General features: G+C 49.2%; 3 protein-coding genes across 6 annotated transcripts; 1 reads left to right on the top strand and 2 right to left on the bottom strand.

Annotated features, from left to right (window-relative positions):
- Positions 1–3,510: 3,510 nt before the first annotated feature.
- Positions 3,511–6,149, bottom strand: H257_18403 (TKL protein kinase). Of its 4 annotated transcripts, XM_009847449.1 has the most exons (6): positions 5,802–6,149; positions 5,657–5,749; positions 5,334–5,609; positions 5,145–5,210; positions 3,917–5,051; positions 3,511–3,861 (listed from the first exon to the last, which is right to left on the bottom strand). In XM_009847449.1, exons 1-6 carry the CDS (start codon positions 6,086–6,088, stop codon positions 3,571–3,573), a joined length of 2,148 nt encoding a protein of 715 aa, XP_009845751.1. In that variant the 5' UTR covers positions 6,089–6,149; the 3' UTR covers positions 3,511–3,570. The 4 variants fall into 4 exon arrangements, with proteins under 4 accessions (XP_009845751.1, XP_009845750.1, XP_009845749.1 ...); XM_009847448.1 differs by having other exon boundaries at positions 5,334–5,749; XM_009847447.1 differs by having other exon boundaries at positions 3,511–5,051.
- A 340-nt stretch (positions 6,150–6,489) lies between these two features.
- On the bottom strand, positions 6,490–9,377 carry H257_18401 (hypothetical protein; the record flags this gene model as incomplete). The annotated part of the gene is made up of 4 exons (XM_009847444.1): positions 6,490–8,634; positions 8,692–8,769; positions 8,816–9,212; positions 9,259–9,377. The coding sequence occupies 4 exons, from the start codon at positions 9,375–9,377 to the stop codon at positions 6,931–6,933; spliced, it is 2,298 nt and encodes a 765-aa protein (XP_009845746.1). The 3' UTR covers positions 6,490–6,930.
- H257_18402 (hypothetical protein) lies at positions 6,546–7,082 on the top strand. Its single transcript, XM_009847445.1, has one exon. It carries the CDS (start codon positions 6,608–6,610, stop codon positions 6,857–6,859), a length of 252 nt encoding a protein of 83 aa, XP_009845747.1. The 5' UTR covers positions 6,546–6,607; the 3' UTR covers positions 6,860–7,082.
- Positions 9,378–12,175: the final 2,798 nt, after the last annotated feature.

The raw sequence follows: 12,175 nt of genomic DNA, 5'->3' as shown, positions 1-12,175 counted from the left end.
AATCCGATCGAGAATTTGTGATCGTCGATGAAAGCCCAAATCAAGACACTCCGGCGTGAGCCACTAGCCGCGTTCATGGGCCCACCACCGAATGGTTTAACTCGAGATGAATTCCGAATTCAATATCTCGAGCGAATTGCTGAACAGGTTATCGTTGGTAACTTTCGCAGCATTATTGCATTTCTTAAAAGTTTGAATAGGGGTCGATGCTAACCGTTTGAATCGATACACGCTACGCCTCGAATACTTTTACGGACGCGCGGAGGCCATGGACGACATGGAAGTTGGCATGTGATGCCAAAACGAGGATGTTATGTGTATCATTTCGACTGCATTTTTTAATTGAGTTCAATTTTTAATTTGAGTTATTCTATTTTCATCGGGCACACGACACAAATTCATCGGCAGATGGCCAATTGCTTGGGCACACGGCTAATTATATCGGGCACACCGCCAAATATATCGGGCACACGACCTCGGCGGGCCAAATTAAACGGGCACATGGCTAATTATATCGGGCACACCACCAAATATATCGGGTGCACGGCCAAATACATCGGGCATTCGTCCAACTTAACTGCAAAAAGGTGTAGTAGCTGTTAAATCTGAGACGCAGGATTTCTTCACCACGTCACAGTAAATTTGGTGAAGAATTGGTCAAGAATTTTTTTGTCGATTTTCTTCAAATTTCCCAATCACAAACCGAGCCGAGACATCTGATTGGCCAATATCCACTTCGCCCTTTCCAGTAGAAACTCGAAAATAGATTGTAGCCAATCAGCGACAAGTAATTTCAGAAAGACCAATGGGAGAGATTGGTGCTCGATTCGCTCGGCGAGATTCGATTGAACGGGGTCCGGAAATTCATACCGAATCTCCAATACTACAGTAACGTTATTAGACATTTATCCAAGCGGTATTTTGAACTGGGCACCAATCCCTCGATCCCAAATTACTTATCGCTGATTGGCTAGAATATAGATTTGGATTATATGAAAGGACGATGTGGATATTAGCCAATCAGATGTTTCGTCGTTATTGTGCTCGATTGACTGACTGTGAATAACCATCGAAAAATGGGAAATTTGAAGAAAATCGACAATAATTACATAATACTGGAGTAATAGTATCAATACGCTGAGTTTACGGCATGCGCCCTCCTCCATTCCTGCGCAGTATAGTACTGTCTGTAATGCACGATAGTGTACTCTGTTTTTGTACATGTACCAGCACTAGTCCTCGTCGCTACGTCCATGTACGATTGCTGGTACAGTATTATGGCTACAGTACGGGTACACATTGCCTGCTGCATTGCATCGACAGTGTTATGGCTACTGTACCGGTACACATTGCCGCATTGCATCGAGCTAAAACTGTACTGTACTGTACGTAGTCTTGAACCGATCCAAACTCGCGAGTCACCAGACATGATTGCCGGAGGGTCCTGTGTTGGAATCTTTTGGCTATTCAGCTAAAGATTGCGAGAGTTGCTAATGGACACAGAACTTTAGGTCGTTGCTGGTCGCTGGACGAGCCTGGACGCACCATCTCACGTTACTCGGTCTGCATATTGATCCACGGATACAATGAATTCGGCCGACGACACGAGAAAGGTACACTGCCATACCGTGGACCCAACTGGCCGGATGAAGTTGTTGTCAACTTCTGACGCCCAACCAACCTCACCCCAGATCCTATATAGCCACAACATGCAAAAGACAAGGGAATCACAGGCATCAAAGAACAACCAAACTACGTGCAATATATATCCGCACTCTTGGTGTAACGTTACAGTTTGACAAAGGAGACGATACATTGAAGTTGCGAAAGTGCAATGTCAGTCGATGCTAACCGTTTGAATCGATACACGCTACGCCTCGAATACTTTTACGGACGCGCGGAGGCCATGGACGACATGGAAGTTAGCATGTGATGCCAAAACGAGGATGTTATGTGTATCATTTCGACTGCATTTTTTAATTGAGTTCAATTTTTAATTTGAGTTATTCTATTTTCATCGGGCACACGACACAAATTCATCGGCAGATGGCCAATTGCTTGGGCACACGGCTAATTATATCGGGCACACCGCCAAATATATCGGGCACACGACCTCGGCGGGCCAAATTAAACGGGCACATGGCTAATTATATCGGGCACACCACCAAATATATCGGGTGCACGGCCAAATACATCGGGCATTCGTCCAACTTAACTGCAAAAAGGTGTAGTAGCTGCTTGCGCCCTCCTCCATTCGTGCACAGTATAGTACTGTCTGTAATGCACGATAGTGTACTGTTTTTGTCCATGTACCAGTACTATGCAGTCCTCGTCGCTGCGTCCATGTACGATTGCTGGTACAGTATTATGGCTACCGTACCGGTACACATTGCCGCATTGCATCGAGCTAAACTGTACTGTACTGTACGTAGTCTTGAACTCATACTGATTGCCGGAGGGTGCTGTGTTGGGGGGAATCTTTTGGCAATTCAGATAAAGATTGCGAGAATTGCTAATGGACACAGAACTTTAGGTCGTTGCTGGTCGCTGGATGAGCCTGGACGCACCATCTCACGTTACTCGGTCTGCATATTGATCCACGGATACAATGAATTCGGCCGACGACACGAGAAAGGTACACTGCCATACCGTGGACCCAACTGGCCGGATGAAGTTGTTGTCAACTTCTGACGCCCAACCAACCTCACCCCAGATCCTATATAGCCACAACATGCAAAAGACAAGGGAATCACAGGCATCAAAGAACAACCAAACTACGTGCAATATATATCCGCACTCTTGGTGTAACGTTACAGTTTGACAAAGGACGACACATTGAAGTTGCGAAAGTGCAATGTCAAGTTGAGAATGCGCTGGCTTTCTGAGTCAACATTGGTTTTCATGAGCTTACAGTTAACTGTTACTACAGTAAGTAAGTCTGAGGATTTCTTCACCACGTCACAGTAAATTTGGTCAAGAAATACTACAGTAACATTAGTACAGTACTTCGAAGTAGACATTTAACCAAAGGGTATTTTGAACCGGGCACCAATCCCTCCATCCCAAATTTCTGGTTGCTGATTGGCTACAATATAGATTGCAATTCTACGAAAGGGTGATTTGGATATTAGCCAATCAGATGCCTCGTCGTTATTTGTGATCGATTGACTGTGAATAAACATCGAAAATTGGGAAATTTGAAGAAAATCGACAATAATTACTACTTCGAAGTACCTTTAAAAATCTATCTATCTCCCCTTCAAACCCGCCCTGCCCCCCCCACGAACCAGATGTAAATAGAAAAAGGGGGTCCAAAACCCATATGGTAAAATCGCGTAGAACGTGTAGCCCACACTCCCAGAATACTCTAGTGTAGTAACGTTAAATGGTCGGCTATGTCTATCCGGATACGGATAAAACAGATTTCGTACTACTAACGTTAGTATTAATATACTAACGTTACCGGTACTGGAGTGGTGATTATGTCTATCCGGATACGTATAAAAACAGATTTCGTACTATTAACGTGTGATAGGAGTATGTATACACAAGTAGTGGCAACATTAATCTTTACAACGTGACAAACGAGCCCAAGATGGTCATGATCGTTCGGACAAGCCGCGTCGCGTCTGGCCGCAGCATCGGGTCCGCCTGCATGCACGCGCGCGCCAAGTGCTGAATTTGTTCGGGGCAGTCGGGGGAAAACGTCGGTCGGAGGCGGTTCACGGCGACCAGCTGCATGATCTGACGCTCCTCGAGCGTCGAGTCCGAGTACGGAATAGCGTGCGTGTCCAGTTCAGACAGAAGCACCCCGAACGAGTAAATGTCGGCTTTTTCGCTGTAATCTTCGTTGATCAGCACCTACAGCATCCAATTCATTCGTTCAGCATCTTATCCTATCCGTTCCATACTGTACCTCGGGCGCAATCCACCGCGCGGTCCCGACGTTGGACGTCATAGTCTCCTCGAACGTGCGGGTACGCGACTCCCCAAAGTCGCAAATTTTGGCACCCTTGGCCGAGTCCACCAACACGTTGCGGGCCTTGATGTCTCGGTGGATGATGGGCGGCGACCGCGTGTGCAGCGACGCCAGGCCCTCCGCCACGTGCAGCGCGTACGTGCCCTTGTCGCCAGCCCACCCGACCGCGTTCGTCGGCTGCTTGGTGCGCTGGAGGCACTCGAAGAGGTCGCCCTTGTCCATGAACTCCATCACAAGCGCGATGTCGTCAGATGTCGGCACGACGACCCCCAACAGCCCAATGATGCGCGGATGCTGCAGTCGAAACAACAGGTTGGACTCGACGATCAAGTTGCGGAGCGCGTCGTCTGCATCTGCCGCCAGATCGGCCAGCTTCTTGACCGCACATGCTTGGCCGGCGTACGTGGCGAGCCACACGACGCCCTTGGCCCCGCGCCCCAGTACCCGTGTGTACACCATATCGTCGGCCTCGAGCATCGGAATCGCAGGGTTGAGCGCGTCGCTGATGGACACGGTGCTCGTGCGGTTGGGGGTCCCCGTGTGAAAGTATGACTTGCCCAATGTGGCCGGCGCGTCCTTGTCGTTGGTGAAAGGGCCGAATGGGTTGTTGTTGGGGTTGCTGCTGCTGCCCCCCGTGGCGGTGCTCGTGTACCGAGGCAGGGGTTCCGCCGACGACCCTCGGTGCGGATCCGACTTATGACCGGTGGGGTGTTGTGGCCGCGGGAAGCTGCAGTCCGAGCGGCGGTGGGGGTTGCTGGGCCGACGGTTGTCATAGGGATGGTACGTGGTGGTCGCCTTGGCCTTTCGCCGGCGGTAGAAAATGACACCGACGATGAGCAGAAGCACCGCGCCTCCGACGGTGAGACCCACGATAATGCCCGTGGAAGGGGAGGACGAAGGGGGAGTCACAGTCACGCAAAGGCTTCCGCTGGTGGAGATGGGCTGCAGAGTCGCCCCCGCTTCGCAAGGCGGGACCGCCCCACTGGGCAACGTGAGCTGCTTGATGCGCTTCAACGCTTCAAATTCAGCGGACGAGATCGCGCTGTTTCCCAACGGGTTCTCACCCAGCGATCTATTCCGTGTATGGATATATATATATATATATATATACATGCATGTGACGAATAATAAATAGAAGATAAGATGCTATCACTTGTGACCTTACAGTGTTGTGAGATTGAGGCCAAAGACTGTGGGCGGGATGCGCGTGAGGGCATTTTTCGTGAGCACCCTATGGAACCAAAATGTGAGCTAAATTAAGAGCTCGTGTAGCTAGGCGGTTAGCCAAGCTTAGCCGCGAGAAAAGTTTGTGTAGCCATGGTTAGCCCAGAGATTAGCTAGGCGGACGACGTACAAGTGCTCGAGTTTGGGTGGAAAAATCCAGGCGATTTGCGGGAGTTGACAGTTGGTTAAGTCGAGGCGGGTTAGGCCAGCGAACTTGGCGTAATCCTGTGAACTCGGGTCGGGAAAGGTGGGCACGGGGGAGTTGTTGCCCTCGAGGCTGAGTGACGTGACGCCGGGGCCAAGAGGAACTTTGGCCAGCTCCACCACGCCGCTGTTTTTGATCGTAACCGAGGTCACGCTGGCAGGCAAGGACGTCAGCTGGAGCAGCTCCACATTATCCACCACGCTACGAGTGACCATTCACATGGGACGTGTGGCGACGAGTTGGCTTACAATGATGTAGGCTTGGCAAGGCTCAAGAAGGACGAGTCTACTATGACCTTTTTCCTGGAGATATCCTTAACGCCTTGGAGCGTCACAGTACCCCTACATGGCATTGAGATATGCTGCGTTTGGTTGCGCGACATGATCAACGTACGTGACAGACGACGGAAGGGTATAGCCGTAGATGTTGCTAATGATGGCTCGGTTTGGCTGGTCGTTGATACCGATCGTAAAGGTGAAGTCAGTGCCGGGATCACTAACAACAGTCGGTTGGCAGGCATACTGGACCCCGCAGTTCTCGCTCACAGCGATGAGTTTGCATGCTTCTCCCTGTTTGCAGTCGTTTCTGTTGGGGAACTTGATGCATGCGTTGTTGGTCCTTGTGGATGGGCACGTAGTAGGGCACGACCCAAGGTGTGGCACTGTGCATTCGTCGGCCATGTTACGGAATGCGTAAAGTCTGCCTATGTTGCCGCTGGCTACTGTACCTTGCCAATCTGCTGAATTCCAAAATATACTGCGTTTTAGTATAGTTATCAAACCGCACTTAAAGTAACTGAACTCAATTGAGAAATGAAGAATCAATGGCATATTGCATCGAGTTTCAATTGAGTCATTTGTTGTCAGGTCGGTCGAGCCTTTTTGGTAGGGACGCCAAGCACCACGCGATAGATACGAATCATATCATACGTGAATATTGTATCCGTGGTGTTGGTCGTGGAAGTGAGTACCTTTATATATATACTAGTATGTAGATTAGTCTTACGACGCAAAGTACCATGTGACCGAATTCGATTTGGTCGTGATGTCAACATTCCGCTGACAATAGTAATATTAAACTGGTGTTTTGTATACTTTGTCTTCCCATCCGCATCAAGGTCACTGCCGAGTTGAGCTCATCGGCTCCAAATTTGTTGGAGCGCGCAGTCATGGCTTCATAAGATCCCAACTCAAATCAGCATGAAGGGCGTCGTTTCTGTTCATGGAAAGCTCAACTTTGTAACAGTCACCATGAAGGGTCGCCTACTCGTTGGCGCTTCGACCGCGTGGCTTGTGTGGGCAACGATGGGTCCAGTTGTCGCACACCACCGCCTCCTGCAAGAAAGCACCGTGGACTACATACCAATGGACGACCCTCGACCGACGCTGTCTCCCTGGGAAGACGACATCCCTACGCTGATCCCCACACCAGCCAGCACCACGAAACCTTAACTCAGCCCCTCCAAAAACACACATACACATGCCTTCATGTAACAGCACGAAGCCGATCCAATAATAATACGTTATCTCCCTTGCTTGAAGTACACGATCAAGCCTACCGTGCAACCCCCCAGGCACAGTCCCACCACGAATAGCGCCATACCAGAGATGGCGGCATCATCCTTGACAGATGGTTTCTCAACTTCCTCTTGTACGAGGCCGTCACCTGCTTGGGTCGACGAGTCTTGTGTGACTGGGGTTGCTTCTGCTGCTGCTATTGAAGTCAGCGTTTTGTCGGGCTTACTGGAGGGTAGGGGCGTCGTGTCGTAATGGCTGGCTTCAAGTGCTGAGACGCACGCACATACTGATAAAACCTGTCGTGGTGGCGGTGGTGGTGCGCTGCTGGATGGAACTGCCACGTCAGTAGCTGTAGTAGCCACAGCAGAGTCGTGGGTAGCACTGGGCTGCAGTTGGATGGTGTCTGGTGGCTGTGACATGGTGACCTTCACAACTCCACCGCCTTCGACGTCTTCAATCCCGTCACGTTCCTGCACTGGAACAGATACTGCGCATTGCCACCTCGTTATTGAATCCTGGTTCGAAGGGCTTGAAGGAGGAGTGTTTGAGGAGCTGTCAGTCGCGACATCTTGAGCCCACGAGTCTCGTTTTGTCAATGTTGTGTCAGCGGATCGTGTCGAAAGTTCCCACTTGTCTGGGCAAACACTATCCAGTTGAACCACGTCCGCCACTTCGTCATCCGAGATAACGTCACTTGGTTCTGCATCCGAGACCAATGCTGTTGCGGCAGAAGCAGGACATCTCTCCACGGATGTTGTACCCTTGCCGAGCAAAGGTGAATTGGGGCTTCGACGGTGCATGGCAAACGTGGAAGGGTGGTGTAGGTCCAATGGGATGGTTTTCTCGGGGCTGTTCTGCGTCCATGAATCTCGCTTCAAAGTGTCCGACGTGATCCCTTTGTCGGTAGAAATCGTAGGCTCGGCGGGGTCGCCGTCGCCACCAAGTACGGTGATTAAGTGGCTGACAGGAATCGGGTGGACGGCGAGAGCGGCCGACGCCCACACCGACTCGTCCGTCGCCATGCGACCGTCTGAACTTTGATTCTCCACTTGGTCGTCCAAGAATTCGTTCCGAGACACCATCGTCGTCACGTGCTTGACGCGGTCCACAAACTGCAACGTCGCGAGGGTGTCACTGACCCCCTTTTTGTCGTCCGCCAACACGGTTGCGACCACCGTGGTCGTCGAGTTCCCGCCAAGCGCTTCTCGCAGTAAAAACGTCAGTTTGCAGTCGCGGTACGGCACGTGGCGCAGTCTGCTGCCACGGGACACGTCGCCAAGCGCCAGAATCACGTTGGCCAAGCTTGACAGCGACTTGTTGATCTGCGTGGCGTCCTTCACGCCCGAGTTCATGGCCGCGTGGTTGGGGCGCTCCGACCCGGCCAAGTCCACGCAATGCAGCACCGACGACATGCCCTTGGTCGTTCCCGTCTTGGATTGCTTTGTCTGGGTCAGGCGAATAGAGAACACCGTGTGTGACCGCGAACTGTCGCGGTTGGATGCTGCTTTTCTGGCTTTGCACCCGATGTCGAGCCAATGAAACGCGTCGGTGGCGCTCCGAATGGGCTGTTCGACCAAATTCTGGACATACACTTGGTGACACGCCGTGTTTTCACGAAGGGACTTGGGGCCGCTGTCGCGACCGTCCAATAAGTCGTACAGTTTCTCATGGTAAATGTCCACAAACGCACATGTGCATGTAAACTCGGACTATACACCACCACCATGTAAACAAACCTAGGCATTGTTAAGTATGAAGTCGCATACATGTTGCAGTTGGTCAAACAGGTGATCCAAGATCCGAAGGGTGAGGCCGCGGTCGTCGCTTGCAGGGTTCAGCTCTCCCTGCCCATTCATTTTCAGGCGTCATAGCAAGCTTCGAAGTACGTACGTGCATGGTGTGGGTTTTGCCCGAGCCGGACGTTCCGTAGGCAAAGATGCTGCCGTTGTACCCAGCTAGAAAATTGGCTACACTGGCAACCCCCACCGCCTCGAACACGTCTTCTTGGGTTGATGTGCTCCTGAGCACCCCGTCCACCACATATTGCTTCCGTTCCGAGAGCTTTTGATGGTCCACGTCAATGAACACCTTGCCGGACTTGAGCGGTCGACACTTGAGCCAAGTCGTCGTCGTCGCCCCAGCTGTCGGTGGACGTACCCGAAGAAATGTACGGACACGAGATGACGTGGCAGCACAATTGTCAGCTGTGGCATTAACAAGACGCGCTGTTTGGGAGAACTTGGGTGGGGACGAGTTGGATCGATGGAGTTTCAACGGACTGGACGGGCTAACTTGATATCAGCAATGAGTCGACTAAACGCAGAGAGAACTACCTTGGAGGCGACACCTCCGATGCGCGCAGCTTCAAGACATGGCTGTCGGGGGATGAGCTGGTCCGCCGTGATACTTTGGGCCGTGGTATTACGCTGGGCATATCGGCGCAATGTTGCATGCCGTCAGGTAGCACTGGTGGAAGGACAATATTTGGTTCTATTCTTAGCGCAGTCCTTCAACAGACACAAAGGACAGTGAGGGTAGATGCGACGGAGATAAGGAAACGGTCAACGGTTCAATGGAACCGAGTAGTCTGAGTTGCCACAGAAGGACGTACATAATCTTCGGAGCATCATGATCAAACAAAAAATATGTATTCTAAAGGGCCATGACCTTTGTAGTACAGTTCTGTTGCTGCTTCCTGCTTGGAGCTTAGCATTGTCACTGCAGAGTATAGCACTTTTCTGTGGATAGTTCCTTTGAATTTTCAACCACGTCGAAATGTACAACGTACCCGTTTTGGTTACAGCGTAGTTTGAGCATTTGCACAGTAGTCAATTGTCGACTTATTTGGAGTGGTGGTCTCGTGTGGTCTAAAAATAGAATGAAAACATCGTGACTTACTGTTCGGGTACAGTCCTGACAAAAACTATAGACGCACTCGAGTTTTTGAAATATTTAAAAACATATTCACTTTTGAATCATCGCACTTTGGGATTATACTTTGAATTGGTATCGAATTGTGATACAAGACTAAAAATTGGTGAAATCCATTTTACTTTTTTGTAAAATTGAGAAAAACCAGTTTTCAGTGTGATAAAAACTATAGACGCACTGCGATTACATCCAAATAAAGCCAAGTTTCTAGCCACTTTTGCCCAATTAAAGCATTCTAGAACATTCTAAATGTAAGTAATTGCAGTCCTAGCTTGTCAAATCATCATTATTCAAAAACTTTCATGCCAAGAGGCAAACGTTTGACCTCGGAGCAAGTTGGCGCCGTTCATGTCTTTCACAATGAAGGCAAAAGCAATCGCTACATTGCTAAAGCCATTGGATACAGTGAAAATGCCATAAGGACATGTTTGAAGTCCAAAACCACGCCAAGACCGAATAAACCAATTTGTCGTAAGCCAAACGTCACCAAACGAATGTTGAGACAAATCTTTCGCCTAGCCACGGTTAAGCATTTCTCGTCCAAACGGATCGCCGACGCACTAAATAACACAGTAAAAGCATCTACAGTGCGACACTGGCTGCGCTCAACAAAGCTTGCCAAATACATCAAGAGAAAACCTCGCCCAGCGCTCAAAAAACACCATAAGAAGGCGAGGGCAAAATTTGCTGCCGAATGGATGTCCAAATCAAACCTCTGGGCCAACGTCGTCTTCAGTGACGAAAAGAAATTCAATTTGGATGGCCCAGATGGCTATCAATACTACTGGCACGACCTCAGAATGGAGCAAGAAATTTACACCAAGCGAGTGAGTGGTGGTGGAAGCGTCATGATTTGGGCTGGAATGAGCGCGTTTGGACGCACTGAATTGGCCTTCCTCGAAGGCAAACAAAACAGTACTAGTTACTGCAGGACGTTAGACATGTACCTGTTGCCATTTTTGGGAAAACTGTGTTGCCAACATGGCATAATTGACCCCATTTTTCAACAAGACAACGCCTCCATCCACGTCTCAAGATTCACAAGAGCTCATATCGAGCAAAGCGGCATTGGTTTAATGGATTGGCCTGCCAAAAGCCCCGATCTCAACCCTATTGAAAATGTATGGGGCCAGTTATCCTGGCTAGTTTACCAAGGAGGGCGCCAATTTAGCACCGTGGATGAACTCAAGGCCCAGATTCGCGTTTCTTGGGAGCAACTGCAGGGAAGTTACCTCGAAAATCTTGTGGAAGGTATGCCAACAAGAATGGCTCAAGTAGTTTTGAAAAACGGAGGTGCAATCGATAAATAGTGAATGAAATCTCAGTGCGTCTATAGTTTTTATCACCCTGAAAACTGGTTTTTCTCAATTTTACAAAAAAGTAAAATGGATTTCACAATTTTTAGACTAACGTGATCGACCAGTGATGGGCCGATTTTTTTCTTTTTTCTTTCGTGAATTCCTCATGAAGTATATATCCTGTAGCGATGTGTTGGACGTAATCTGAAAGAGCACGTCAAGATCTGTCACATACACCTAAACACAATGGATTTAGACAGTTTGCGATGACGTAAATAATTTCGCAAGTTGCAAAATTTACATTGACGACCAGTGATGGGCCGAAATTTTATACTTGAATTAAGTATCGATTAGGGTTGTGTAAAAAACAGGCGAGCAGACTGGAAATTATCAAATGATAAAGGTATATTATATTTGAACAGGAATAAGATATTGCGGAACTGTACTGCACATTCTCACTTTTTCGGACACAAAACCGTACCACGTGGCAATGTTCAGCAGGTGGGTCAAATACCCACATGTTTTCGAAGTGTCCTGTCAAGAGGGACGAGGAAAGAACCAAACGTAGATGAGCGGTACAGTATGTAGGACGTACTATTAATAGTAGATGAGCGAGGATAACGTAGGCGAGCGGTGGAATAGTGCCGAACGTAAACCAGCCAACAAGTACATCCTATCCCTGTGTTTATCGACCTCGTCAAAGCGGCCATGTTTGTACGTCGGCACGACGCACACTACAGTGTACTAGTACCGTACAGCAAATGGGGATGGTGCAAGATCACAAACTGCACGCATTCATTGCACCTACTACTCCTGGAGTGCAGTACAGTACTGTACACAGGGTTGTTGATATGCGTAAACATTGCGAGGCGTGCACTACAGTACTGGTAGGTGCTCCAGAAGTGCTGCAACAACAAACACAGCGGTAGTTCTGCTTACTTGTACCGGTATTCCCCGAAGGATTTTCAGGGAAATTGTATTGGAAGATTCGTGTGGATAATTACTCTACCTAATGGGCTTT

This window comes from Aphanomyces astaci (assembly GCF_000520075.1).
Source record: "Aphanomyces astaci strain APO3 unplaced genomic scaffold supercont1.162, whole genome shotgun sequence".
NCBI lineage: Eukaryota > Oomycota > Saprolegniomycetes > Saprolegniales > Verrucalvaceae > Aphanomyces > Aphanomyces astaci.
This window is presented reverse-complemented; position numbering and strand designations above follow the sequence as displayed.

Bases quoted from the DNA above. Each gene is read 5' to 3' on its own strand.
- H257_18402 (XM_009847445.1), top strand. From the start codon at position 6,608: ATGAAGGGCGTCGTTTCTGTTCATGGAAAGCTCAACTTTGTAACAGTC.
- H257_18403 (XM_009847449.1), bottom strand. From the start codon at position 6,088: ATGGCCGACGAATGCACAGTGCCACACCTTGGGTCGTGCCCTACTACG. The intron at 5,211-5,333 runs GTACGTCGTCCG...TTGGTTCCATAG, and splicing joins CCACCCAAACTCGAGCACTT to GGTGCTCACGAAAAATGCCC. The intron at 5,052-5,144 runs GTAAGGTCACAA...TACACGGAATAG, and splicing joins GGCCTCAATCTCACAACACT to ATCGCTGGGTGAGAACCCGT.